Here is a 26,365-nt window from a genome sequence, read left to right on the forward strand (position 1 = left end):
TGCAATTTTGCTGGTTATCATTTTGATTAACTTTTTAATTGACTCTCTAAGGTTCTCTAAGAACACCATCATGCCTTATGCAAATAGAATGACTAAAATGTCCATACTCTTTGACACAGAGACTCCATATTAGGTAGATACCCCAAGGAGGCCCTCAATAAAAAAAGTTCCTCAATACACTAAAATATTTATAGTAGTATACCATCATGTCATCTGTGCCAGATTGACTGTGGTTCCTTGATATTTGAGCTCTTTTTTCAGGCTGTTTGTCATGGTTTTTTTTTTCTTTGACCTGGAAGCTCTTGTGGATGATCCTCAGAGTTTTCATTTTGGGGTTTCCATCATGGAGTCATCGGTAGATTCTTTCTATCTTCACTTTGCCCTCTTGTTATCACATATCTGGGCACTTTCACAATTTCTTGAAATAAGATAAACAGGCCCTTTTTTTGGTCATGGCTTTCAGGTAGTACAATGATTCAGGTATTATCTGTGCTGAATTTTCCAGTCAGTTGTTTTTTATATGTTATACTTTTCATTTTCAGCTCTTTTTTTTTCAACTTTTTAACTTTGTTTTACTATTTATCATTTTTTCTTGGAGTCATTAACTTCTGTTTGGTCCATTCTAATTTTCAAGGAGTCTGGAATTTGGGTAAGATTGGGTTTTTTTTCTGTTGTGCTAAGCTGTTAACTCTCTTTCCAAGTCTTTTCTTCATAACTCTCATTTCTTTCATAATTCTTTCCTTCCGCCTTCTCATTTCATTTATATCATTGAAAAATGTCTTTTTAAAACCCTTGCATCATTTCTCTTGGGAATTCTAATTGATCTTGTGGCCAAACTGTGTTTTTTCTTTGAGGTTTTGTTGATAAGTGTTTTAGAGTTTTTCTCATCTGGGTTGGTGTCTTGGGAATCTCAGGCATTATAATAGTGCTTTATCATTTTTCTAGTTTTGTTTACTCATTCTTCCAGTCTTCCTTTCTGGATGGGGACTTTGTGTTCTAGGCTAGGCTCTAAATAATTCTGGCGGGCCTTTAGGGGCCCTTCTTATCTGATGTCCTGCCTCTGGGGTTAGATAGCACACTAGCTCTCTTCCATCCACTCCCAGGGGACCAGATCCCATATCCCTTATAGAAGGACAACACTGCACCCTTCTTCCATTCTCAGAGATACTGGCCCACTCCTGTCCCATAGTTCCTGTCCTGTTTACTTATTTATGGGTCAAATTTGTGATCTTTTGTGGCTTCTTCTTTGATTTCTGATCATTATTGTATCGTGCACTTGTCTGAGAGTTTCCTTGGAGCAGTTGTTTGGAGAGCTGGGCTACACTGCTTCTTATTCTACCCATCTTGGTTGATCCTTAACCCTATTGCACTGTTGAAGTTCTGAAATGGTCCAAACATTCTGGAATTTCCTATGAGAGTGAGTAAAATATCTATTCCCTTTGATTCTACTGCTAGGTATGTGGCCCAAGAATGTTAGTAATGATATAGTATCTTTTCTGTGGCTACTCCTCGGCACTCATGTTCAGATATTGGGGTTCTGAGAGGGTGAATGACTACCTAGTACTGTCACTCCTGAGCCATCACTGGCAGGTTCCTTACTATGAATCAGTCATCCAGTCTATTACTTTTAGAAAAGGGATTTAGTAAGAAAATATAGAAAGAACAATTGGTACAAAACATTCTCCCCAAACCAGTGACTTCCTCTCCCATTGCACACAAAATGTCTCTGGGCACACAAGCTCAAACTTATACTACAGTGGTAGTGAGGCACCTGTGGAGAGAATATGTGGCAAAGAGCTACTACCGAACTCCAGTCCTGCAAGTCCTTTTCTCCCTTCATGAAGTTTATTGCAAGGCATGGCATGAGTGATGGATGAATTTCTTGGATGTTCCTCTTGGCTGGCTCTTCAAAGGGCATGGCATCTCCACCAGACAGGTTCGAGCACTGCTGGACTGAGTCTGTCTACTGCTAGTATTTCTTCCTTCTCTTTTGCTCAGGTGCCAGGGAAGGGTAAGATGCCAGGTGTCATCAGGCTGCTGCTCGGGCTACTCACTGACTTTGGCTGTTACTGAACTAAGCCACTCAGCTGCTACCTTGCAATCTCTCCAATCCTTACAATGCCCATGAGGTAGCTGCTTGAGGTGCACTCATATCAAGGTTGCTACTCAGTCACTTCTTAACACCTGGGGTCATTGGGACTGCCTCTGGTGGAATCTCCTATCCACCGTAGTTGCTGGCAGGACCTCTTTTGCAACCTGACCCAGAATTCTTCAGAATTCAGAAAGTTGCCCGGGAACTCCCATCACCTAACATCAGGAAAGAATACCCACAAAAGAAAGCAAAGTACTATGTGCTGATGGATGTATGGCAACTGAATAGGGAAAGGTGGTTAGCTGCCATCCCTTATCCAGCAGCTCAAAGCAGTCATCACTCAACGCTAACAAGGGAAAGAAACAACAACTGAAAAATAGGTGGGTCATACCTTTTATATGAATATTTAGCAACTTCTGAGTGATTAATCCCTTAAATTTTTCATCATCATTCAGTACCAAACCCTGAATCATTGTGGTCAGAAATGATTGGATTGGAAACAGACAGCAGATATTAGTGAATGCTCCATGTACTGAAATGAAGCACATGCTTCAAGGACTGGGCACTCATTTGCCAGTCCCCCCATTATAATAAAGGCCACAAAATATTCACATTAGCACTTTTTTATAGTTGCAAAGAACTGGAAACAAATTAGGCGTCCATCCCTTGGGGAATGGCTAAATGAGTTGTGTTACATGGATATAATGGAATATTACTGTGCTACAAGAAATGATGAATATGGTGAATAGAGAGAAACTTGGGAAGACTGATATGAATTGATGCAAAGTGAAGTAAACAGAGCCAGGAGAACAATATAAATGATGACCACAATGATGTAAATACAAAAAACAGGAACCAAAAAACAAATTGAAACTGAGTGCTCTGAAATGATAATGACCAAACTTGGCCTCAAAGAAGGTGACTCATTTAGAGGCTATGCGATAACAGTGGGAAGATACCTTCTCTTCAGTCTCTCAGCTTATATAGTCTGAATAATATCGCCTCACATTTAGATAACACTTCTTACTGTTTTCACTACACTTTTATGTATATTATTTCATCTGATATTTATAAATAGCAAACATCTATCTTTCCCGGCCATGTATCTGAGATGTGGAGATCCTCTCCTGAACTGTCAGACTTGAGGGCATCTCTCCACTTGGGGTGATAACGTCTGTGTGACCTTCGTCAAGTCACTCATCCGAGCTCTAGCTTTCCATTGTAAAAATGAGGGAGGTGGACTCTAGATGACCACAAAGATAGGGGTGTGCTATAGCCAGTTCAAACAGGCTTGGAGAACCAATTGCTAAATTTTCAGTGTCAGAACTTACACCTTGGAAATCATAAGTGCTACAAAGCAGGGCTTGATTTCTTCTTTCCATTGTCTAGACTTAAGAAAATGATGGAGAAAATGCTAATAATGCAAATTAAACCTTAAAGTTTAGCATACATACATTTGAGCTGGTCATTGAACATTTACTAGCCATCAATGCATAAAGGTTCCTTCCAGTTCCCAAATCTAGGATTCTACAATGCTGTGACAGTGAGAATATTGGAAAGTCCTTTAGAAGTAGCTTCCCTGCTGTCTTGTGGTAGCCATGACGTCAACCTTATCATAGAAACAGAATTTTGTACAATTCTTAGTTTCAAAATTAGGAAAGGTTCAATATGAACCCTACTGACTTTTCCCAAGTGTTCTGGACACCCTATGGTGGATTGCCTGGCTCTCAGAGCTAAACAACAGTTTTGTCCAGTTCCTGCTAAAGGCTTAACTAATCCTCAAGACACCCCAAATCACCTGAAGCTTAATGAGATGCCCAGGAGCTTATCAGAGAGAAAAGGATGTCTAATAAGCTAAGCCCAGGATTAGAAATTAGAAGTTCCTGAGACCTAATGAGTTGTTGATAAACTAGGGACTGTGGCATTAATGCCTTAGATTGCTTTTCTTGTGTTTTTTTCCTTTAAATAATGATCGGAAAACTAAAGAAAAGCCCTAATTAACTTGGCTAGCTGTGGAGGTGATTAGGGAGCTAAAGTGCACTTTCTATTGAGACTGGAGAGACTTTAGCCTCATCTCTTGTTGTATAGCTACATCCAGTCTAGACCTACACAATGCTAAATTAGCTGGCCTTTAGAGTTAACAATTCTCTTCAAGGCCTCCCTGGAATATTATGGAGTGAATGTAGCATCCCCACTTTACAGGCAAGGACACTGGCCTCATTGTTCTGACTTAAGCCATCAGAAGCAACTGGTTGCACCAGTTTTTAATGGAGATGGCTATATTTAGGATAGTAGAAAGCATGCCATACTTGGAGTTGGGACACCTGGTTTTGAATCTTGGCTCTCAGATTTGCTAACTTTGGGACTGGGGTCAAGGCCCTTCACTTTCTTGTGTCTTCATTTTCTAATTTGTAAAAATGTGATGATTCTTACAAGAAGGAGCATGGGATGGATGGCTTGAAAGATGGCAGGCTGACCTGGGTTCAAGTCTTGCCTCTGATACATACTGGGTATGTGGCTCTGGGTAAGTCATTTAACCTCTGCAACAGCAATGTGCCAGGCAACTTTCTAAGACCATAAGTAGCAGAGAGGTACTGATCTACATCAGTACAGGGAGTTTCCTTCCTGGGATTTCCTTATACCAGTGAAACACATGTGGTCTCTCCTGCTCCCCATCCCCACCCCACCCCCCCAAAAATCCTTGCACTACCTGCCTCATGGAGTTATTGTTAAGAAAGCATTTTGTAAATCTAAGTTAAGGCATTTCTAGAAATAGGAGTATCCAGCAGCTAGTCATTGTCTTTTTTTTTTTTTTTTTTGGTCTTGACATACGATTTCATCTATATAGAGAAGTCCCAGTATGGAAACCCTCCTCTCCTAAGGTTGTTACTGCTGTTACACGATTGTCGACAATTTATAGCCCTAGTTTCCAGTAGCACTGAGAATATAAGTGACTTGCGAATGGTCACACAGCCAATGAGTAACTTCCTCACCCCAAGGCTTGCCCTCTATCTGTTGTAATAGAAACATCTTGAATTGGGTTCTGATTCTGGGGGCTTGGAGACCTTTCCCCTATAGCCTAGATCAGGGGTGGGGGAACCTGTGGCCTGGAGGCCACATGTGGCCTCTTTCCTGTCATCCAGAGCTATCCCACAGTGCACTGGGCTGCCTTGGGAGGTCTTGGATATCCTTCACTTGGAGATCTTTAAGCAATGGCTGAGGACCATTTGGGGTGTTATACCAGGGACTTTTGTACAGGTATACTTTAGACTAGATGACCTCTCAGGTGTTTTCCAGCTTTGAGGTTCTGTGATTCTGGAACTCTTTACACATCTCTTCCAACAACTGTCAAAATGGAATGATTCTGGCTCCAGCCTGAGATGACTCCAGTTTGGGTTTCCCAGTGGCAACAGGAGGAAGCATGTATTAAATATTTACTACAGTTACTTTCCATCTATCCTCTGTGTATCTTGTTTTTATTGTTCAGTCATTTCAATCATGTCCAGAGTTGATCCCATTTTCTTGACAAAGATGCTGCAGTGGTTTGTTGTTTCCTTTTCCAGCTCATCTTCCAGATGAGGAAACTGAGGCCAGTAGGGTTAATTGTCTTGCCAGTTTCACACAGCTAGTAAGTGTCTGAGGCTGGATTTGAACTCAGGAAGATGAGTCTTCTTGACTCCAGGTCCAGCACTCTGCACCATAGCACCACCTAGCACTTATCTTGTATTCTACCTATTTATATTTACATGCTGTCTCTTCTACCCTCCCTCAGGGTGACAGGAACTGTTTTTGCTTTCTTTGTATCCCCAGGGTTTAGCACCGTACCTGGTACACAGTGAGTACTTAACAAATCCTTGTAAATGGATTGATTTTTGAATTGAATTATAGGCTGACCTGAACAAACTTAGACTCTCTATAGAGTGCTGCCACAACTTAGTGAAAGGTTTGAATTGTGTTAATTCCAGAAATAACTTTCCTTACATGAGACCAATCAGCATTCCTTTTTTGTTGTTGTTACTTTAAATGCTTTGCATGTGTTACTGAAGAACACTCATTTCCAACTGCATACTTTTGACTAGCAGTGGTTACATAGTTAAGGGAGATAGTGAAATATTCCTTCAATTCCTTCAAAAGTCTCCTTCAGTAGGGATGCTGATAACTTACAATGAAAAATAAGTTCATTGCTGCCTTCGCTTACATCTATATCTAGACGTATCTTGAAACCAATTTGTTCTTGTCACTGACTCTTGTAGTTGGCATTGATTATTCATGTGAAAATAATGATGTGCAAATAGTTCTGATTGTGGATTTTTAATATTTATCCACTGAGCTCAAAAGAGATCAGCATAGCAAGGACACTTGGGCATTTTGCCAGCCAGCCATCCCATCCCAGTGTGCACCACTCCCACTCCACCCCAGGATTCAGCACATACTTCTTTTTTTTTAACACGTATACAAATAAATCCAAGTGCTTTGCCCATCTGTGATCGCAGTGGCCTTCTGATCCAACCCCTACCTGAAAGGACTTCCCATTGTAATATAACTACCAAGTGCATCCCCCAAGGAGAGGGCAGCTCATTCCACTTGGGCATACCTTCTCTTTTCTTTATGGTCAGAACTGGCTTCTGCATGGCTCTGCCACTGAGCTTTGTGCCTTTGGACAAGTCCTTTCCCTTCTCAGGGCCTCAGTTTCTGCTACAAAAGGTGATTCAAGCAGATGGATCTCAGAGGTCTCTTACATCTCTAATATCCTATTTGGGTTGAAGTTCTGCCTTCCTCGCTGGTGGGTCTGGGACAATCTCTTCCATCTTTGAGCTTCAGTCTCTACCATAAAACCAGAGCTTGGGCTTGATGGTCCATTCTAACTCCAAGGTTCTATCTTAATTTGTCTGCCAGCGACAGAGGCCAAATGAAATTAGATGAAAACTAAAAGGATGGGTCATCTTAATTTTATTTCACTTTCCTTTCTCTGTTCTCTGTAGTCTCATAAATCTTTCTCAAAATGCATTTGATAAGCTCCTTAAGGGCAGAGCCTATTTCATTTCTGTCTGGCACATGACAGGGGGCTGGGGGAAGGTTAGCAAGTCAAGAACTAGGATTTCATCAGTGTTGAGACCTTCCAGTGTGGAAACTCCCTCCACCTATGCATATGGGCAGTTCCTATACCTTAAAGTCTCAGACATTTCTCTGGAGGCACTGAGAGGTTGTGACTTTCTGGTGCCTTGCACACTGTAGGCACTGAATAAATGTTTACTGAATCAAATTCATCCTTTTGCTCTTGGTTCACTATGGGGTCTTTGATCAAATGAGAAATTTGTAAGGAGCGCCTAGCACACATAGTACCCCGTGCATAGTGGGTGCTATCTAAATGCTGATTCTCTCTCCCCACTTTCCCCTACCTGTGAATAGACTCCTACTTCTCTGTTCCTTGCTGGATTAGCTCCTTATTCTCTTTGGTATTTCCTCCTGGGAAGCAATGTCCTACTGTGGCATGCTGTTTATTGCTCCCAGCTTATAGGTGTTACAAATATTTTCCTAATGAAATCATCTCCCACTGTAGTCTGTTCCTGGTCATTCATTGCATCCTCTTAAAGCCAGGCTTCCACAGCTTTCCTTTCAAATCAACCTAAAATGGATGTTTTAACAGATTTTTTCCCCCTCCTTTTAAATATCAGATCTTAAAAGCTTGAAATCTCTGATTCTTTTGTAAATGGTACAGGAAAGAAACAAAGAAATATAGGCTTTGGATCTTGAATGGGCCACTGAAGCCTCAGTTCCCTCATCTGTAAAATGGAGGGCATTGGCATCTAGATGACTGCGAAGGGCTCCCTCCACCTCTGACATTCAGGGTGCACAGAATAGCCTTCATGCCTGGAGCACCCTCCCTCCACCGCTCTACCTGCTCAATCCTTCTCTTCCTTGCAGGCCAGCTCAGGCGCCAGCTGCCCCGGGAGCTCCTCCTTTTCTGATCCCCACTTGCCCCCATGCTCATCTGAAAGTGATCTCTCCCTCCTCAGATTTTCTTCTAGCATTTTGTCTGGATACCCTGGACCTCCTCTAACACTTATTTCGGTATACATCCTTGCTCTCCCCCCACCTTAGCTGTCAGCTCCTTCAGTGCAGAAATCTTGCTGTTGGTCTGATTTCCATCCTCAGGGCCTAGTGGGGCACCCTGCAGAGGCAGTACAGTATAATGAGCCAGGCATTGGATTGGCAGTCAAAGGAGGCCTAGGTCTATTCAGGACTGCTGTGACACTGGACGAGTCATTTATCTTCTCTGGATCTCACTTGCTCATCTGTCAAACAAAGGGCTTAGACTACATGACCTCAAGGTCTTTTCTAGCTCTAAAACATTTCCTCAAAGGGAGTTTCCTACACGTGAGAAATTGCAGGTCCAGGTCTCCCCAGAGGGAAGATCTGTGTGGAAACTCCCCCCTGTGGAAATGCTTTCCGCCGGTACAGATCAGTAACTTTTCTAGAGCTCAAGGATAAAGAGCTGCCTAGGGGCAATGAGAGATTTAGTGATCTGCCTCTTCACACAGCTAGTATATTTGAGAAGTAGGACTCGAACCCAGAACCTGACTCCAAGACCAGCCCCCTATTCATTCACAATGCTGTTCTGCCTCTCTGTGAGCCTACATAGAAGTTGCTGAATAAATGTTTGTGGAATGAATTATACATTACTCTCTTCAAGCTCTACATTCCATCCTAACTGGCCTATTTGAGTAAATGTTTCCAGTTCCATCTTTCTCCTCCATACCTTTGCACAGTCAGTACCCCATTCCAGCTTTTGGAATCCTAGCCTTCTTTCAACTTCATTGCTCAAGTGCCACTTCCTACCCTTCAACCTCATCCTCCCCTCCCAGAAATTACTTTGTATTTAATATGTACATATTTTGTATTTACTTACATAAGATTTATCTGGGTCCATGTTCTCTCCCTTTCCCAACAATATCCCTCCCTCTCAGAATGTAATTGGTTTGAGGGTGAGGTCTTTTGGTTTTGCATTTAATAACAATAATAATAGCTGGTATTACATGAATGCCTTATTGAGGGAAAGTGACTAAAACATCCATGCCGTTTGACCCAGAGATTTCACCTATGGGCATCTGTACTAAAGACAATGAAAAAAACGCCCTATATAGACCAAAATATTTATAGCAGCTTTTTTTTTATATTCTCCAAGAACTAGAATTGATGTACATGTCCATCCATTGAGGAATGGCTAAAAGATCGTCAGCCTGTTGTAGTGAATAAAGTGATAGACACAGAGTCAGGAAGACCTGACTTCCAATAGCTCCTCACATACTTCATGTATGGTCCTGAACAAGTCACTGAACCTTGCTGTGCTTTAGTTTCCTCAAGTATAAAATAGGGAATTTAAAGGCCTCTTTGGTCTATTCTAGCCCTAAATCAATGATCCTATAAATACATTATTATACATGAATAGTGGGATACTGCTGTAGTGTAAGAAATGATGAAGTATGGGAAGGACTTATATGAACTGATTCAAAGTAAAGTAAGCAGAACTAAGAAAATAGTCCACACAATATCCACAACAATGTAAATGGGAGTAAAGAACAGGAATAACACAAAACTAAATGATTCCAAATTTTAATGACCAAGCTTGATGAGAAGACACCTTCCTGCTCCATTGCAGAGATGGGGGGCTGGCTTTGGAACACTAAGTATAATATCAGTCTTTTTTTTTTGTTTCTGTATCATGGTTAGTTGGTGAATTTTTCTCCCTCTTTTTTCTATAGGAGTTGACTCTGTGGAAGGGGGAAGGCAGAAAATTGTCTTGGGAAATGTAGGTGATATAAAAATAAAATATCAATATTTAAAAAAAAATAATAGCTGACATTTATGTAACACTTTAATATTTATAAATTTTTAATTGTCTCATTTGATCCTCACAACAACCCTGGGCGGCAGGTGCTATTATCATCCCCTTTTGACAGAGATGGAAACTGAGGCAAACAGCTGGATCTGAACCCAGGTCTTCTGGACTGAAGCCACAACACCACCTAGCTGCCACTATCTGTGTTTCTAACAACTGGCACACTGCTTGGCACGGAGTAGACACCTGAGAAGTGCTGGTTGAATTAATGTTGAAAAACGAATGGGTATCTCTTGCTACCTACTGTATGCTTTGCACCTCACCTTTCATAAATAAAAGCTTGTCATAGGGCCCGTTGTTCCCAGAATCTTTCTGAGAAATCCCAAGTCACGAAACACTTCGCCCTTTTGAAACTGGGACAGACGCAAGCAGAAGCACTTTGAAATGTCAGATCCACCTGCAGGGACAGCTAATTACAAGTATTAGCAGACCAACTTCTTGCTGCGGGCTTCCTGTTTGCCAGCTGCTTTCAGAATGAATCATTTCTCCCTGGTGACAACTGCTTCTCTCCCTCTTTCCTGATTAGATTTTTGATTACCTGCTGCCTTTAAGATGGCTTTGTTCTTTTCCCACTGACAATGTGTATTTGAAGTATTTTATTGCTATATTGCTTGAAAGAAAAATTGTCTGCATTCGAGATAAGAAACACAATGTATCTTGCCCCTAAATCAACTTCACAGCTCACTGAAAAATGCATAAATAGTCAACCAATAAACGTTTATTAAGTGCTTACTATGTGCCAGGCACTGTGCTAAGTGCTAAGGATGCAAAGAAAGGCAAAAGACAGCCCTTGCCATCAAGGAGCTTACAACTGAATGGGAAGACAACATGCAAATGACTATGTACAAGCAAGTCATAGAATAAATAGGAAATAATCCACAGAAGAAAGACACTCATGTTAAAGGGGACCAGGAAGGGCTTCCTGTAGAAGGGGAGATTTTAGCTGGGACTTGAAAGAAGCCAGGGGAGTCAGGAGGCAGAGCTAAGGAGAAAGAGCAGTCCAGGTATGGTGGACTGCCAGAAAAAATGGCCAAAGTTGGGAGGTGGATACAGCCAGGACACCAGTGTCACTGGGTTCAAGGCTAAAATGAGGAGGTTGGATTAGATAAATTCTAAGATCCCCTCCAGTTCTAAATCTATGAAAACTAGTATATGTTTCTTGTTTCCTAGATATGGCCACTTAAGGTCATCTATGAAGTAAATAGCATGTTACATTTTACAGATTGGGAAACCAAGGTCCAAAGGGAAATGACTTACCCAACTTCATGTGACTAGTGTCAGAGGGAGGACTTAAAACTGAAGTCTCTCTTGATTTTTCTCCTTTGGAAATCAAAAGCTGAGAAGTTTTACAAAAATTTCAGAAAGATATCAGACAGCTTCTTTTCTAGTACTCTTGACACCCAGTACGTCCTACCTCTAGCCAGACTGTTCATCTCATGGCCCCTCCCTCAAAGATTCCCTACTCATCTCGGCCTCTACTCAAGATTAGGAATGCTCTCTTTCCTTTGAAATGCCTTTTGTTATTTGGTCATTTCCACATCTCCCACCCCTCATAATCCTCCCTTCTTCAATAAGCCTTCCTCAGGTTTAATTTAAAACAAAAACAAAACAAAACAAGGAAACAAAACAGCTAAGCAAAGCCAATCAACATTCCACCCTGACAGCACACCCAACATTCCATACCTGTTTGTTGTTCAATCATTTCAGTCAGGTCTGAGTCTTCGTGACCCCATTTGGGGTTTTCTTGGCAAAGAAACTGGAATGATTTGCCATTTCCTTCTCCAGCTCATCATGAAGACTCGTCTTCCTGAATTTAAATTGGACCTCAGACACTTACTAGCTGTGTGACCCTGGGCAAGTCATTTCACCCTGTCTGCCTCAGTTTCCTCATCTGTAAAATGAACTGGAGAAGGAAATGGCAAATCACTCCAGTATCTCTGCCAGAAAAACCGCAAATGGAGTCACAGAGTCTGACACAACTGAACAACAAAGCCTCTTTCAAGACTCCGTTCATATCCATCCCACCTTCTGCAAGAGGTCTTTCTGATTCCCCACATTTAGTGCCTCCCCTCCAAAATCCCACCTTCTATAGGAAACCTTCCCTAACTTCTCTGAATTCCAGTACTTTCCCTCTCTTAATTATTTCCTATTCATCCTATTTGTAGCTTGCTTTGTGTCTCTATTTGTTTACATTCTCGCCCATTAGATTATAAGCTCCTTGAGGGCAGGGACTGTCTTTTGTCTCTTTTTGTACCTCCAGAGTTTAGCCCAGTGCCTGGCACAAAGCAGTGCTTAATAAATGTTTATTGATTGATTGATTTACACTGCATATATCCTGTATGTACCTAGTTGTTTGCATGTTGTTAAACTCATTGGAAAGTGAGCCTCTTGAAAGTCAGAGTCATGTTTTTACCTTTTTTTTGTATCTTACAAGGTGCCTGGCACCTAATAAGAGTATGGGTTTCACCCAGTTGGGCCAGCCTGCCTTCCTTTCCAAGCTGATTTTACATGACTCCCCTTCATCTCTTTACATTACAGCCCAACTGGCCCACCTACAGCTGTCCCCCAGGCCTGGCCACTCTCTCTACTTCCCCTTCACCTCTTAGAATCTTTAGCTCAGGAGCTGCCTCCTACAGAAAGCTTTTCCGGATCCCTCAGTTATTAGTGATTTCTCTTTCATCAAATCATCTCATATTTCCTTATCTGTTTACATATTGTCAGTATTGTAAACTTCTTGAGAGGTCTGACAAATTTGTCTTGGTATTAATAAATGGTTGTTGAATTGGTGGCTCTTTCACCCTCTTCCTTGTGTTTCCAAGAAGACTATAATATTCTTGAGGGCAGGTTCTCTTTCTTCCACCTCTGGTACCCCAGGACACTTAGCATTTGCCTCAGTGTGGCACAGTGGAGAGAGCACTGGATCTAAAGTAAAAGACTTGGGTTAAGACCTCGGCCCTATTACTTGTTACTGTCCACAACGTTGGGCAGGTTACTTTCCCTCTCTAGGTCTCAGTTTCCCCTTCTGGAAAATGACTGATTTCTAAGGTCCCTCTGTGTGCTGTGGCCTCATTATTCTAAATTAAGCTGCCCAGGTCAATTCTAGCTTCTGTATATACCTCAGTGTTCCTATTTTCCACATTTAACTCAGGAATAACTGTTTTATAAGATACATAAAACTTGGAGCTGCTCAAAATTAAAAGGACCACCAAAAACAAATGTTTAATTAAATGTAAAATTCAGATATGGTTTATTTTTGTCTTTAAATCATTTCTCTCCTCCATATGCCTTTTCATCCACATTTGAGTGGTGACTTGAGCTAGGCAGAGAAATCAGAATCATTTCCAGATTCTTTACAAAGTTCAGAGCAGAAAATAATAACTGACAGTTATATAATGCTTTGCAAATGCTTTACATCCATTTTCGCATTTGATCCTCACAACAACCCTGTGAGGTAGGTATGATTATTATCCCCATTTTACAGATGAGGAAACTGAGGCTCAGAGAGGTTAAGTGACTTGCCCAGGGTCACAAAACTAGGACATGGAAGAGGCTAGATTCGAATTCAGATCTCCCTGACTCCAGGGCCAGCCCTTCAGCCACAACACCATGATTACATTCATGTGCTTTTTTTTTTTCCAGACATGACATGATCAGTGCTATGGACATGAACAATATATCCTAGAAACTGGATCCCCCCCCCCCGACAATGGGCCTACAAAAGATTATACACAAAAGCTTTTTAGAAGCCAAGTACCATTTCCTACAAAAAATCACCATCAGCTATATGTTTAGGCTTATGCTAACATACTCGATGAACACATTACTGTGGCAAGGCATGCTCATGGTCTGTAAAAAAGGCCTGGAAGACATCTTTTTCAAGAACAAAAGAACCCTACCAAATGTGCGTGCTCAAAATCTGGTGTCTACTAGTTCCTGACTGCTAGAAAATACCTGACAGAAATGGAACAGTTCCCACACCTAGGTTTTTAGGGCAAATAATCCCCAAACCAAACAAACAGCCCAGAATCTGCTAAACCCAGCTTAGGTCTGACGCTTAGGGACAAGGGCTAGCAAAAGGCTGTAGTCATTATTCTGCCTATTCACATAAATAAAGCATTGAAAAGCGAAAGAAAAGCCAGTGGGCCAAGAGGCTAACCTAATACCTGGCTTCCTTTTAGGATGCCTATTAGGCCAAAGAAAGAGACCTCCCGGATGGCCACACCAATGGCTGTTTTGATAAAAACCTTAGCGGCTTTCAAGTTTGCCATCCAACTGGTTACCTAGCTAGCTCACTAGGTGAACCAGCTGCTTTGGATATTCAGTGAGACCCTAGGACATCTGGGATTCCCTGGGCCTATATATTGTATTTCACACATATTCTTAACTTAAATTCCACTTTTAGAAACACTAAGAGGGCAGAGGTTCTAACATTAATGCTTACAGTGAGAGAATAAACACACTTATTGTGTTGTTGTTTTCATTTCCATCAGCTTAGCCTTCTAATCCTCTAACCCTGAGGGCAAACAGGACCTTAACAATCAAAGTGAATTAGAGAAAGATAATCAAATAACAAACATTGCTTTAATAAAAGTCTTTTGTACAACAAGGTATTGATATAAAAAGACAGTTTCTTCAAATCATTTCATAGAAGTCACTCAACAAAACCATCACAGGTCTCGGTAACATGATGAACACTATGTGCCAGCGTCCTTCCAATACAAGTTATACATCAATTTATACAGATATATGTGTGTGTATATCTTTATCTCAACAGACATAAAGATCAAGATATAGAGATACTACACTTCTGCAATTATGTTCAATCACTGATAGGTTTTCTGTCACATATTAATGAGCCAAATGAGAATCAAAGGCAGTCCACAGTCATGATGATGTGAAGAAGGTAAAATTATTTCCAAAGTCAATTTTCGCCCTTGTTCATATTCTGAGTATAACCATTGTAATAAGACCTGAAAGACAAAATTGAAGACCCCGTCTTATAGAAATGGCATTTCACGGAAATTCCCCATTCAAAGAGAGATTGTTCAGACTTAAAATGATTAAAGCAGCCACACATAGGAAGAGGCACTCAACTAAGAAGTCAAAGTAAATTGAATTTAGCTGAAATCACATTTGTGTTACACAAAGAAATTCAATTTAAAACAAAGGGCAGCCACTGGGTGGGGTTAATTACATCAGGAAATGTTCCTCTAAAGTCCTGCTTCAATGCCTCCTCCTACCTTCTGGGCTCTTGAAGGGCTGTGCCAGGCCAGTGCTAGCTCGGGCAGCTCCCGTGCCAAGCTGGACAAGCTTCGAGCACAGGTATGGATCACCATACAGGATTGGCTTGGCCAAGTGTGAATAAGCTCATCACCAAAGGTTGGCTACCAGACGATGGATGTATTGAGCCACAGCAGCATGGGAAACCAGAGAGACAATGAATGAACTAGACCAAGGGATGTCTGGATATAGTATTCTCAACAACAAACACATTTGCCCATCTGTACTGGCACAACTGCCATAACAATAGACATGACTTGGAAAAGTAGTGCCAGAGATGCCAGAAGACAGAATCTCATCATCAGCATATATGTTATTGGTGTCAGATCTATGCAGTAGGCACAGAGATATATGATAGAATAAGGTATGGGATATAGAGAGGTATAGGGTAGTCCTTGGCCTTTAGGATCTTACTCTATTTGGGGTAAACAGGGCATGTATGGAAACAAAGCATGAGGGCATTTGCCAAGTGTACGCAGTAAATGCTACAGAAAGTGAGTATTCCTAGAAGGCACAGTTATCAAAGCTTCAAGGCAGAGGTAAGAAACTCAGCAGACCCTTGAAAGGCACCAAAGCCTTTGATATGCAAAGGCAGTACATTCAAGGCAAGTGGATGCATGTGCACACCAGTGCAACCATTCTCCCATTCTTGCCATATTCGGGGAAAAGTGGCCTAGTTTGGCCAGAGCAGGTTGGGAGCTGAAAGGGGAAGAGACAGACGAAGAGCTAGAGTGGGGAATGCCTTGAAAGCCAGTCTTGAAGAGCTTGCATTTTATAGGTAATGGGGAGTTACTGACGGTTTCTAACTGGGAAATAATACATGCAAAGTAGTATGTTAGGTCAATCTGAAAGCACTCTATGAGGCAGCAGAAACAAGGCAGGGAGCCCACTGAAGAGAATACTGCAATTTTCCAGCCATAGGGTCATCAGAAGGAATCCCAGAGGCCATCTAGTACAACCTTTTCATTTCCCAATGAGGAAACTGAGGTTCACAGAGGTAAAGTGACTTACCCAAGGTCATGGGTAGAGTTAGAGGTGAGATTTGTGACTCCAGAGCAAATTGTCTTTCCATTATACTATTCCTTGAGGTAATGAGGCCTGAATTAGTGTGGGGAGGGATGAATGGAAAGGAATAGATTAAAAAGACAGTATGAAGGAAGAAATCAATAGGCCTTGATGACTAACAGAATATGGGGGAAAAAAAGGAAGATTCAGGGATGATTCCAAGACTCTGAGTGAGGAAATAATGATACCACTGACAAAAAGGTGTGTGTGGGCAATAATAACAATAAAGTAACTAACATTTATATAGCACTTCAAGGTTGGCAAAGGGTTTTATACATATTAATTCATTTGCTCCATATAAGAACATTGTGAAGTAAGTGCTTTATTATCTCCAGTTTATAGATGGGAAAACTGAGGCACAGAGAGGTTAAATGACTTGCCCAGGATCACATTGCTAGGAAGTATCTGAGGAAGGACTCAAACTCAGGTCTTTCTCATTCCAAGTCCCAAATTCTATCCCCTATGCCAACTAGCTGGAAGGGAAGCATCTTTGGTACTGAAGACAAGGAGTCCCATTTGAAATATGTTGAGTTGGAGGTGAGGTAGGATGTTAATGTCCATCTGGAGATGTGGAGCCCAAGTTCAAGAAAGTCAGGGATGAAGATGTAACCTTGGGAGCCATTCTCATAGAGGTGATAGCTTCAGTCAGGACCAGAGGAGCTCTTTCTAACAGGGGGAGCGAGAGGGAGAGGGAGAGGAAGAGGGAGAGGGAGAGGGAGAGGGAGAGGGGGAGAGAGAGAGGGAGGGAGGGAGGGAGAGAGAGAGAGAGAGAGAGAGAGTGAGTGTGTGTGTGTGTGTGTGTGTGTGTGTGTGTGTGTGTGTGTGTGTGTACAACATTAGGAAGTAGAACAGAAAGTAAGGACAGTGAGGCAAAGAAGGCACCACCAGAAAACTTGAAGAAGGAACAAATTAGCACAGTGTCCTGGATGCCAAAGTGGGGAAATCTGCCCAAAAGGACATGGTAGTGCACATTATAGAACTGTGCAGAGAGGTCAGAGTGAAAGACTGCAGAAAGGCCATGTTACTCGGCCTCTGGGCCCTGTGGAACAGCCCTGGAGAGAGCACTTTTAGTCAAGTAGTGGAGAGGAAGTCCATGGGCTGTCAGTAAAGGCTAAGGAAATGGTACAGTGAATAGAACTTCTCTTTCCAGAAGACTAACAGACAAAAGGAAGGAGAAAAGATGTGTAGCTCCAGGGTAGTAGGATGAAGAAAACAGTTTTTGATTTGTTTGTTTAAGAGAGGAATGTCCTAAGCATGTGTTTGGGGGAGGAGACATTGGATTGAAAGTGGGCTGTACAGAGGGAATGATTAAAAGGTGGTGTCCCAGAAGAATGACCTGAGGGGAAGAGATCAAGAGGACAGGAACATTTAGTCTCCCAAAAGTAAGCAAAGCGGCTGTCCATCCTGTAATCCAGAAGGAACAGAGGTGGGCAAAGACAAAGAGCTATTCTGAGACACTGAGAAAGGGAGGGCTGCAGAGACATTTTCAAGTAAAGAGGCTAGAATGAATGAGGTCACATCAAATGATCTCAAACACCCCCTCCTAACAGCCCTGTGAACTAGGTGCTAGTAATTATCATTCAGGCTTTATGGATGAGGTAACTGAGGTGGGAGAGAAACTTGCTCAGAGTCCCACAGCCAGGATGTATGAGGCAGGATTTGAACTTCCCCTCTCTGAGTGCTCCAACACTGAGCTTCTGACTGCTGGCCACTGGCAGCTTGACCTTCCAGAGAGCTGTTCCTGGAAAGCAGTGGGGACAAAGCACCAGAGTTTGGGAAGTGAAGTTGATGGTGAAATAGGTAGCACTTTCTAATAATGTGACATCAATGAAGAAGAGATAGGACAATGGCTTGAGGAAGGGGCCCAGTAAAAGAACACTGCATTGCAAAGGCCTACTAAATGGTCTTCCTGTCTCAAATTTTATCCACTTAATTCAGTGATTTTCCTGAAGCACAGATCTGATCATGTCACCTTCTATTCAATAACTTCCAGTGTCTTCCTGCTAACTTCCAGGATTATCAATAAGAAGTCCTCTGTTTGGCATTTAGAGCTCCTTACACCTTGACCCTGTCCTTTCTTTCCAGTCTTTTTACACTTTACTCCCCCTACGTGGTCTGTGAACTAGTTACACTGGTCTATTTGTTCCTTGGAAACCACTCTCCATCTCCCATCTTTGTACCTTTGCACTCACTGTCCCTCCTGCCTGCAATGCCCTCCCTCCTCACCTGCAAGTCTTAGAGTCTCCAGCTTCCTTCAAGACTCAATATAAATTAAACCAAAGAAGGCAGAATACAAACATCACCTTCTCCTGGTCCCCTCTTTATCCAACTGCTCATCCCCTCCACTCCAAGGTCACCTTCCATCTACTCTGTATGTTTCTTGCATATAGTACCTATTTATTTACATGTTGTCTCCCCCACTAAAATGTGAGGCCAGGGACTGTTTTGCCCTTTCTTTGTATTCTTCAGGCTTAGTGAGGCACCTGGCACATAATAAGAGCTTAATAAATGCTTGCTGATTGATTAGTTTTGACGACTAGGGATAATGGAGCAGTTTTGCAGGCTTAGGGGAAGGAGCCAGTAGCAGAGAGGGAAACATCAAAAATGCAAGGTCAGGAGGATATAACAGGCCACAACAGGCCTTGTCCACACAAGTAGTGGAGAAAGATGTTTTTGTTTTCTCAAGGGCTACTAGGAGCCATCTCCCCTTCAAATCTACCTCACCCAGACAGGGCTGACAGCCCTCAGCCTGAGTAACAATGGAATCAAAGCCCTCTCACTTTAAAGAATTCCACCATACATAGCCCTTCTTTATGCTGTTATCAGCAGCCTCTTGGGTGCTAGTAACCCTCACAGAATGGCTGTCTCAGAAAGATCTTTGCCTGTGCTCACAGACTTGATGGCTTAACATCTTTAGACAGCATTCCATAACTGCCTAGGCACACACTCTTAGGTCCATGGATACCCAGTAATGGAAGTGAAGCAGTGACCGTCATGGAAAGAGCTCCAACTCTGGAAGCAGAGCCTGGCTTCACCTCCTTCCTCCCGGGTGACCTGGGCCAAGGCCTTTAGAGTCCTTGAGCTTTGCTTCCCTCATCTGTAAAAGGGGAGAGTGGGACCATCGATGGCTTCTGAAGTCTCTCTGCAGATCGGGAGTTGCGAGCCTGGGAGTCTCTTCTAAACATGAATCTACTATTCTTGCCAGCTCTAGTGGCTAAGGGAAAACTTTTTAGAGAGGAAGGGTCTTGAAGTCTCAAACCAATAAAGTAGTTGGGTTCACCTTAAGTTTTTCATTTATTCATATAACAAAAGATCCAAAGAAAGATCTATTAGTAGAGATTAGAAAATTTTAGATTGGATTAGAATTTTTCTGTTCCTCTTTCTTCTAACCAATCAACAAACATTTAATAAATGCCTACTATGGACAGAGCACTGTGCTAGACCTTGAAGAAATACAACATTTAGAGAACACAAAGTCTTTGCTCTGTAAGAAGTTTGTAGTGTAGTAACTGCATTGGAGGAGGGGAAGGGGCCTGTGATTTCATCAATATTGAGAAAGTTGGGTATGGAAATTCCCTTTACCCATACAGAGCAGTCCCTACACTATAACACTAGTCTGATAGATTTACCCGGGGTTAGGTGACTTGTCCACAGTCACACAGCACATATGAGTGTCAGAGGCAGGACTAGACTTCAAGGTCAGCTTGGACCACAACACTAAACTGCATTAGCAAATTGAAAAAGAGGTTTCCTGGAAGAAAGAATGTTTGAAGTGGGCTTTAAAAATGAATAGACATTCAGTAGGTAAAGATGGAGAAGGGCATCCCAGATATAGGGATATATGCTGAGGTGACCTCAACATAGAGAAGTTCATTAGTGGGAGGGGCAGGTCTCAGGGGCAGACAATGAGTTCCATTTTAGATATGTTGAATTTAATGTGCTAGCTGGACATCTAGGTAGAAATATCCAGGAGAGAGTTTGAAAATATGGAACTGGAACTGGGCAGGGGTCAGGGGGTAGAGATATAAGTTTGGGACTTATTTGCAGATAGGTGTCAATTGAAGTGAATGAGATAGCCAAAGCAGAAAGTGTAGACACAGAAGAGATGAGGCAAGAGCAGAACCTTAGGGGATACCCATGTTTGAGGCGGGGAAAGAACAAGAAGGAACTTGTAAAGGAGACATAGACATGCTGGTCAGAGAGACAGAAGAACAAGATGGAAGAGTACACTGTCAGAGACTCGCAGGAATCAGAGGGTGAGTCCACAGTGTCAGAATCCACTCTATAACATACCCAGCAAATGGTGATCTGGCTTCTGCTTTGAAAAAGACCTCCAAAGTGGGGAAGCCACCTCTAGAAGTTGGTAGCCCATTCCTCTTCTGGACAGCTTACATCTCCATGGCCTCTATCCACTGGGCCTGGTTCTGCCAAGCAGAACAAAGCTAATGCCCTCTTCCGTATGCTGGCTTTTCAAATACTTAAAGCCTGCTATCATATCCCCCTGAACTTTCTCTCTAGGCTAAACATGCCCAGTTCATATGATAGGGAGTCCCATCCCTTCAGCATCCTGGTTGCTTTTTCTGTACAAGCAACTCTCAAACCCTATCTACTAAGTTACTGCAGGGTGTGATGGGTATCCATGGAGGGAGTAGCTGACAAAAGTCACAAATCCTTGACTTACTTAGGCATGCTGCTGATCTTAAAGACTCTTTTACCAACTCACAACTTAATTTCAATAAACTCTTTATTAGAACCTAAAAGGAGGAGCTAGTGATGAGTCAGTCTGCGAATGGATTCATGGCATCTGCCATTTGCCTAATGACAATAGTATTTTAGTGGAAAGGGTTCTGAGCTGGAAATCAGGCAATGCCACTTACTGTCTCTAAGCCTCAGTTTCTCAGATGTCAAAAACTTGTATCTTCCATTCTTATGGTGTGTTATATACATGAAAAAAACATAGGTAAAAGCACTCAAGTTCTACACGAAATCAGACCAAAATGGAACTGCATAACCTTCTTTCTCTTAGTCTGTGAGACAAAAAAGTCAAGCCTACACAGCTAGAAACCAAGTGGGGGTCAAAGAGTTATCTAGTGAATCAGGTAAAGTACTTAGGCAAACCTGTACATTGGAGGGTGAGGCTGGATGGTAGCAGAGTTAGGGGAATTTATCAGCAAGACAACTCTGCCAGAATATTGAGTAAGGAATCACTGGGAACCCCAAGAAGGGCCTCTTCACCTTTTCTTGGTCATGGGGACCTCTCTGGCCCACGACTGATGAAGCCTATAGACCTTTCATTCATAATTGGAGGAAATGCTCAATTTCAGTGAGAGGTTAATGAAAATAAAGAGGGAATTTTTTTCCCCATCCAAGTTCTCAGACCCCTTGGAATTTGTCCCCAGATCCCCCAGAATTCCTAACCTAGAGGAAAATTCCCAGTGGGTGCTAGAGGGCTTGACTTTGTCCTGTTTAACATTTTTATCTAAAACTTGCATGATAAGAATGCATACTTATCAAAGTTGCTGGTGACAAAACTGGAAGGGACAACATAAAATATATTACAGAATGCAGAGACAAAGGAATCTCAAGCTGGAACGGTGGACCAGCTTACAAGATGCCATTTAGTAGGTATAAATATAAAGTCCTACACTTAGAGTTTAAAAAAAAAACAATCAATTGCTTAAGTACAGAATACAGAGCTGGCTTGACAATAGTTCAAATGAAAAAGACTTTGGATTTTTACCTGATTCCATGTTCAAAATGCACTAACCATGTGATGTGGAAGCCAAGACTACGGGCAATCAGAGGTTGAAATGAGAGATGTAGTACAGTGTCTGCAGCAAGGCAAGGCGCTAATCTCCAAGTGATCTACACTGCCCAAACTACCCCCCCCATCCAAATATTAAGTTCAAGGCAGGAGACATTAACTTTGCCAGACCTGTCCATAATTGGGCATCGAGAGGATCCCATACCATCTAACTGCACAATCTTTAGCCATTCCTTACCAATGCAGCCCTGTCCACACAGTGGCAGGGAAGCAACTCTTCATGGCACAGGGCATAAACTCACACTTGTGCCAGTCATGACAGAAGGAAAGGGAAGCCCAATTTTGGTTTAGCATTCTCTCAAGTTGGGATATTTCAGATTAGCTGACTTTTAGGAAACAAGACAGATGCCTCACTTGCTAAGAATCACACTAGGAAAAAGAAGACTATTTTAAATCAGAAATGCTTAACAGATCTATAGGAAATTGCAAGAAGGCACGTAGTTTCATCTCCAGTTTTCATGATTTGATGAGGAGGGTAGAGGCAAGGTCAAGAAGAGAGGCCTGTACTACATGCATGCCTTCAGGTATATTTTATACAAAATCTTCTACCATGAGAATGATCATAAAGGAGAAGAGTGAGTTGTACAAATGCATTGGGATACCAACCTAATGGCACCAGACATCTAGATTTAGGGTAACCCTAAATCTATCCCTAACAAGATTCAGTGTATGCAGAAACAAGTGAATAGGAACCAAAAAGAAAGTAAACCTCAGGAAACACTTTATGTGGAAGTTCCTTTGGATCCAATCTCCATCCAGGGCTTTCAAAAAAATTGATAAAGTCCAAACTATAAAAATTATCTCCATAAGTTTACCCCAAAATGTAACTTAGAAAAATATACTTACCTAAAACATAAGCAGCCACTAATTTCTGATTCACGCTTAAATGGAAGTAGAGAGGCACTAGGGATTCCACTTCTCCCAAGGTGGGTAGCATCAGAGCTGCAACGCACACTATTCCCAGGAAAACAGTTAACAAACTAGGTCCTGAAGAGACGGTCCTGTTTTCTGTAAAAATACAAACATATTTCTTGAAGCTTAAATCTTTTCAATACAATTTAGACAGAGTTCATCTGTGAGCCTTTCAAGAATACTTGTCAGCCTTGAAATTATGTACCCACTAACATCTCTGCCTTATCTTCTAATAGACTTCCCCATCCCTCCCATGCCATATGACACCCTGGGCTCCTTATCTGGGACCCCACCCCTCAAAGAGACTGAGGAAACACTCTTCATTCCCACTACTTTCTGGGTCTTACAGCATCCACAGGATTGGACTCCAGCTCCCCTTCATTCCTAGTCACAAAAGCCCATTACCACTATCCTTGGAGGTGTCCCTTTGGCATCCATCCCTCCATTATGCCCATCTGCAGAGCTGTTGCTGTTCTGCCCCACTCAGAGCACGGCAGCAGGCAAGCAAGAAAGTACACAAAGAAAAGTTTTAAATTATCTTCATGACTGCCTCAGGTGGAAAGGAAGAAAATAAGTCTGCATATATGATGGGAGAGGCAAGGTTTAATTTGTTTAAGGGGAAAACAATTTAAAACCCAAATCATCCTAATGATTTTTTTGTTCTATTATAGCCTACTTTGTAATTTAAAACAAAATTAGCCCTTTACCTATAACTGGCAAATAAGATCTTCCTAAAATGTATTATCAGACATTATTCTACTGCATTATACACTCTCATACATTTTACAAAATGTGACAGTAACATCCCCCACTATAAAGATTTTCCACTCTTGTCTCTTTCATTAAAGCAAATGACCTTTGTCTTCTTTTACAAAATGAGGCTGTTCATTCCTGCAGGCATCATGCTCACTTTAAATCAACCTCACCAAAGCCAAATCAGAGAAAACAAATCTAAACTTCAGTGATTACCAATTTAGCTGAAGCAATAAAACACAAATGTTATCACAAGAGACTCAACTCAACTGTCAATGACAATAACTGAAGCACATTTAGTGACTTACATTCCTAATAAGAATAGATTTCCTTTAAGAAAAAAATTTAATTATTAAGTCATCATTTCAACAAAGATTACTAAAAACCACATCAATGTCCCCAAACCTACAAGAGAAAAAAGAATTAAATAAGGTGGGTTTTTTTAATTTAAGCAATTCCAAAAAAGAAAAAAATCTCCTTGTAAATTCACAGGACACAGACTCAGTAAACATAAGCAAAAAATCCTTGTTGTTCAGAGGATCAAAGGCTTAGAACCACAAGGGACCTCAGAACCCTAGTCTAACAACTTCATTTTATAGATGGGAAAACTGAGGCCCAGGGAGGTGGGGAACCTTGTCCAAGGCCACCCATAAAGTAATGGCAGAATAAGAACGGGAACACTGTCCAGTCACTCCAGATCCAGTGCTGTTTATATTGGGCCACAAAATCTATTAATTCACCACTTAACATACCTGAAGTCACAGTACTTGAGTGCTTTTCAGGCAAACCAAAGCACAGATACTGCTTAAGCTCATCCTCCATTATTAAAGGTGACATTTTAAAACCATAATTTTAAACACGGTAATTTTCCTTTAGAACATATCTTCAGGATGGCTCCAAGGAAGGATATTCAGAATTAATGTGATATAAAGCCAAAAGGGCATCAAAAAACTTAAATTATATACATGGAAAGTACCTTTGGTAGTTTTAAAATATAATTTCATTTAGCATTCCAGCCTAAATGCTTTCTCAGTTGATGCCCTCTAACCCATATTGCCTGCAAAAATAATTTTCTTCTTTTTTTCTTCATTTCCCTTAATAATTAACTCTTCATGTTCCAACCTTTAGTGATTTCCAATCTATGCTACAAGGCAGTGATTATACCTAGGCTATTGTATTAAAAAGCTCCAGGCTGTGGGTTAAAACAACTCACGCAAATGGGTTCTTTGAAAGCCTTGCAAGAAACCAAATTCATATAGTTTGTCTCAACAGGTCTCCAGGAAAATTACACTTCCAACCATGGAATTCCAGATACCAAACACAAGCTATTTACTCAAAAGACACAATAAGATGGCCAGAATTTCACTTGCTTTCATTACCCATTCTAAGGAATTAGAAGAACAGTAGTATGGCATAGCGCAGGGGTGGGAAACCTGTGGCCTCAAGGATTGATTCTGTAAAATTTGGATTCAGTCAAAAGGCAGCATTTAAGGATCTAGAAGTCCACATGTGGCCTCAAGGCAGCAGGTTCCCCACCTCTGGTGTAATGGCTAGGGAAACAAACGAAGTCAGAAGACATTTACATTAGAATCCAAGCTCCAGGAGAAGGTTTCATTCTTTCTGTTGTATCCCTAGTGCCTAACACAATGCCTGACATGTAGTAAGTACTTTAAAAATATTTGTTGATTGACTTAGGACAAGTCACTTGACCACTCTGTGCCTGGCTTCCTCATGTGTAAAATATAGGAACTGAACTAAATGGTTTCTGATGTCTCCTCCAGCTCTAGATCTAGGATCCTAAATGGGACCTAGGGTCAATCACTTCACCTCCATGAGACTCAGTTTCCTTCTCTATAAATTGAGAGGGTTGGATTAGATGACCTCTAAGATCCCGTCTAGTTCTAAACCTAAGATCCCATGAAATCCACATAATCACTAGGGAAAATGGGATAACCTGGCAAAGATGCACACAGGGATCTGGCACACAGGGTTGAAGGCATTTTGCTATGGCACCTCTTTTCTTCAGCAGGCTGGTGATGGCCACAACTTTATGGCACTGAGAAAAGGAAGCCCAACAGCCCCCAACCATCATCTCCCCTAGAGAACCTTCCCATCTGCACAAATGGCTTCTAGTCAGATGAGGGGGTGGGGGGAATGTAACATCATAGACAAAAGCTTAATATCAGATCTCTCTATGCCTTTTCCATTTTTGCAAATAGGCAGAATTCTTAAGCACAAAAATGTCCCCCCCTCCCCAGAATCTCAAACAAATGGCAGCCAAAAAGGAAAGAATGAAAGGTTTCAGTAAGAACTATTCAAGTTAATACTTTTTGTTGCTTAGTCATATTCTAGATCCAAATATACTTATAAGGGTCTGACAGCATGTTTTCTATCTGATTTTAACACCCATTCCCCTGTCCCCTAATTTTAAAAAATGATCCCAGGGAGGAGTTGAAGTACCTTATTACCGAAAATACTATATTATTCTTTACTATTACACAAGCTTTTGTAATTAGATAAACGTGGTCCAGTGACTCAG

At 41.6% G+C, this 26,365-nt stretch overlaps 2 protein-coding genes across 9 annotated transcripts in view; one reads left to right on the plus strand and one right to left on the minus strand.

Moving 5' to 3' along the window:
- Positions 1-12,780, plus strand: part of LOC140516414 (P2R1A-PPP2R2A-interacting phosphatase regulator 1-like) — a 67,482-nt gene extending 54,702 nt beyond the window's left edge. For 2 of the 5 annotated variants that reach the window (XM_072627368.1, XM_072627369.1), the window contains exons 11-13: positions 5,903-5,927; positions 9,856-9,902; positions 10,028-12,780. In XM_072627368.1, the coding sequence (XP_072483469.1) occupies positions 5,903-5,927; positions 9,856-9,902; positions 10,028-10,066 (111 nt within the window). In that variant the 3' untranslated portion in view covers positions 10,067-12,780. The remainder of the gene's footprint in view (positions 1-5,902; positions 5,928-9,855; positions 9,903-10,027) is intronic. The other 3 variants (XM_072627370.1, XM_072627377.1, XM_072627376.1) reach the window with 2 other exon arrangements.
- Positions 12,781-13,210: 430 nt separating this feature from the next.
- MOSPD1 (motile sperm domain containing 1) overlaps positions 13,211-26,365 on the minus strand; it is a 35,889-nt gene continuing 22,734 nt past the window's right edge. For all 4 annotated transcript variants that reach the window (XM_072627385.1, XM_072627386.1, XM_072627387.1 and 1 more), the window contains 2 exons: positions 23,008-23,169; positions 13,211-14,962 (listed from right to left, as the gene is read on the minus strand). In XM_072627385.1, the coding sequence (XP_072483486.1) occupies positions 14,931-14,962; positions 23,008-23,169 (194 nt within the window). In that variant the 3' untranslated portion in view covers positions 13,211-14,930. The remainder of the gene's footprint in view (positions 14,963-23,007; positions 23,170-26,365) is intronic.

Source organism: Notamacropus eugenii, chromosome X (assembly GCF_028372415.1).
Source record: "Notamacropus eugenii isolate mMacEug1 chromosome X, mMacEug1.pri_v2, whole genome shotgun sequence".
In the NCBI taxonomy this organism is placed as follows: domain Eukaryota; kingdom Metazoa; phylum Chordata; class Mammalia; order Diprotodontia; family Macropodidae; genus Notamacropus; species Notamacropus eugenii.